A 2,261-nucleotide genomic window follows, 5' to 3' on the forward strand; every position below is an offset into this window, starting at 1 on the left:
AAGGTTTGCGGAGCTATACGAATATGTATATGAATGATAAAAATTCTACAAACTTAAGATGAATACGTATAAGAATACAAGGACTAAGCATTAATTTTATGTTTTCTATTTATGAGTGTGTTTTATTTTCTTTATGATAATGAATATGAAAGTGTTTTATACTATTTTATTCTTATAGTTATAGTTTTACTCTTGCTTTTCCTTATAACTAATAAGTTTGATAGTAGCAAAGTTTTTATGATACAATAATTATTAAGAAGTTATGTATTATGTTTGTTTTTTACTTATCAAGTTGGCAACTCACTCCTTGTCATTCACTATCATTTTACAAAATAAATTTTTTAGAGTAACTAAGAGGTATGAAATAAAACAAAATCATGAAAAAAGATAGGTCGAAGAGTTCTTGCCGTCTAGAGTTTACAATTCATGAATTATGAGATTATGGATATTATATATAAGACTTTGAATATGTTAAATTTATTGGATTATTATTTATGAGGAATTTTAAAATTTTTATGATGTGGAAATATTTTTTAAGGTGTTACATATCCGAAATTACATAATTCGTGAATTTAGCACCTTTCCTTCAAATGATATTAGTTGTATATTTTGTTCGTGATGATTAAATTACCAAAAAAAAGTTTGGTGGTTTGAGATGCTGTGGCTAGTGAATATTATTAGATGTAGGACCTACTTCACGTGCATTTCACAAAGTTGCTAGAGCTTTACTGATCTTGAATGTCATTCTAGAGATCAGCAAGTTTTTCAATCTGTTTAAGAAAAATTTCAAATCAATTTGCTTCATATGCCAAGTGAATGAATGCCCATCCATGGCAGGTCCTATTGACATTATTCAAAGAATATAATCAACTCTCTTAATTATGCATTCTAAGTTGTCATTTTATGGTCAACAAAAGATTAAACATTTCTTATCTACACATACTTAATGGTTGGGCAAATGTGTTAGAACAAACACGCAGCCAGATCTACTTATTGATAACGAATTGAAAGACACAACCATGTAATTGTTCAGGTGCTAATGTCTGTTGGCAAACCCCACCCACCGAAGTACTACTCAGCACTCATTCCACATTTTACAGATTCTTCCATAAATCCTTTCATCTATATAAATATGGGATATCTCACAAGTTCAACCCAACTCACCATCTCTATTACCATTATTAGCAAACTTTGCTTTCTTCTATCCCAAGCAATCTGTGATCTTCCCCACTTTTCTAACGCAATAACGTAAAAATAGAAATGGCCATTCGTTTTCCTGTTTTTGCACAAGCAAAGCATATTTTGTTACAATCGAAATTGTTTGCAAATCAAGCAGCTTCAGTGTCTTCAGATGTACCAAAAGGGTACCTTGCGGTCTATGTCGAGGAGAGCCAAATGAAGCGATTCTTAATTCTAGTCTCATTCTTGAATCATTCTTCATTTCAAGAGTTGCTTAGTCAGGCTGAGGAAGAACTCGGATTCAGTCATCCTATGGGTGGTCTCACAATTCCTTGCAGAGAAGACATCTTCATAAACCTTACTTTTCGCTTAAATCAATCATAATGCTGTCAAAAAAAAAAAAGTTACATGACAATTTTGTTCATTCTTGTACATTTATTTTATTTGTTCGACAGAATAAATGAGATCCGGTGGGAATTGCTACCCATACAAGAGACTAATTATTGAAAATACTTGAGTTTTTCTCACATTTATGTTGAATGTAATGTTAATTTTATCAAACAATGTTATATATATTGTTTCTCTTTGAATTCCAAAATGTTGAGCAATTCTTCCATTTCACTGAAATTGCATGACAATTTTATGGTACAAAAATTTGCAAGTTGGTTTCTTCCACTAAGTAATGAATGAGCTGCAGGTCAGTATAAAGAGAATAAATGTAATCCAACATATCATAAGCCCTAAGTTCTGTACTGATCAATTTGGATGCAAATTAAGTTTCCTAGAATCTAGACAGTAGGATAATTATAAGAAAGCTCATTAGATCAGAAGCTTATGTGGATCGCATTATAAAAGTACATTCCTCATAAATTAAGTTGATCACTATCAAAAGCCAACAATACTCTTAGCAGAACTGGAATAAAGTAGATGAATCTCAATGAAGTTAATGCCATTACTCTTGACCAAAAAGAAAAAAAAATATAATTTTTCATATAGGTTACAAAAGAGTGGCCTAGGGGAAAGACTTTTCATGTCAAGCGAGATAAGAGATAACTGAATGATACATGTTTGACTTGAAAAGA

General features: G+C 31.1%; 1 protein-coding gene across 1 annotated transcript; it reads left to right on the forward strand.

The window, feature by feature from the left end:
* Positions 1 to 1,260: 1,260 nt before the first annotated feature.
* Positions 1,261 to 1,563, forward strand: LOC123214272 (auxin-responsive protein SAUR23-like). Its single transcript, XM_044634043.1, has one exon. The coding sequence runs from the start codon at positions 1,261 to 1,263 to the stop codon at positions 1,561 to 1,563; it is 303 nt and encodes a 100-aa protein (XP_044489978.1).
* Positions 1,564 to 2,261: the final 698 nt, after the last annotated feature.

The sequence above is a fragment of the Mangifera indica genome, chromosome 4 (genome assembly GCF_011075055.1).
Source record: "Mangifera indica cultivar Alphonso chromosome 4, CATAS_Mindica_2.1, whole genome shotgun sequence".
Taxonomy (NCBI): domain Eukaryota; kingdom Viridiplantae; phylum Streptophyta; class Magnoliopsida; order Sapindales; family Anacardiaceae; genus Mangifera; species Mangifera indica.

What these genes read in the sequence shown, in the direction of transcription:
- LOC123214272 (XM_044634043.1), top strand. Translation starts at nt 1,261, where the DNA reads ATGGCCATTCGTTTTCCTGTTTTTGCACAAGCAAAGCATATTTTGTTA.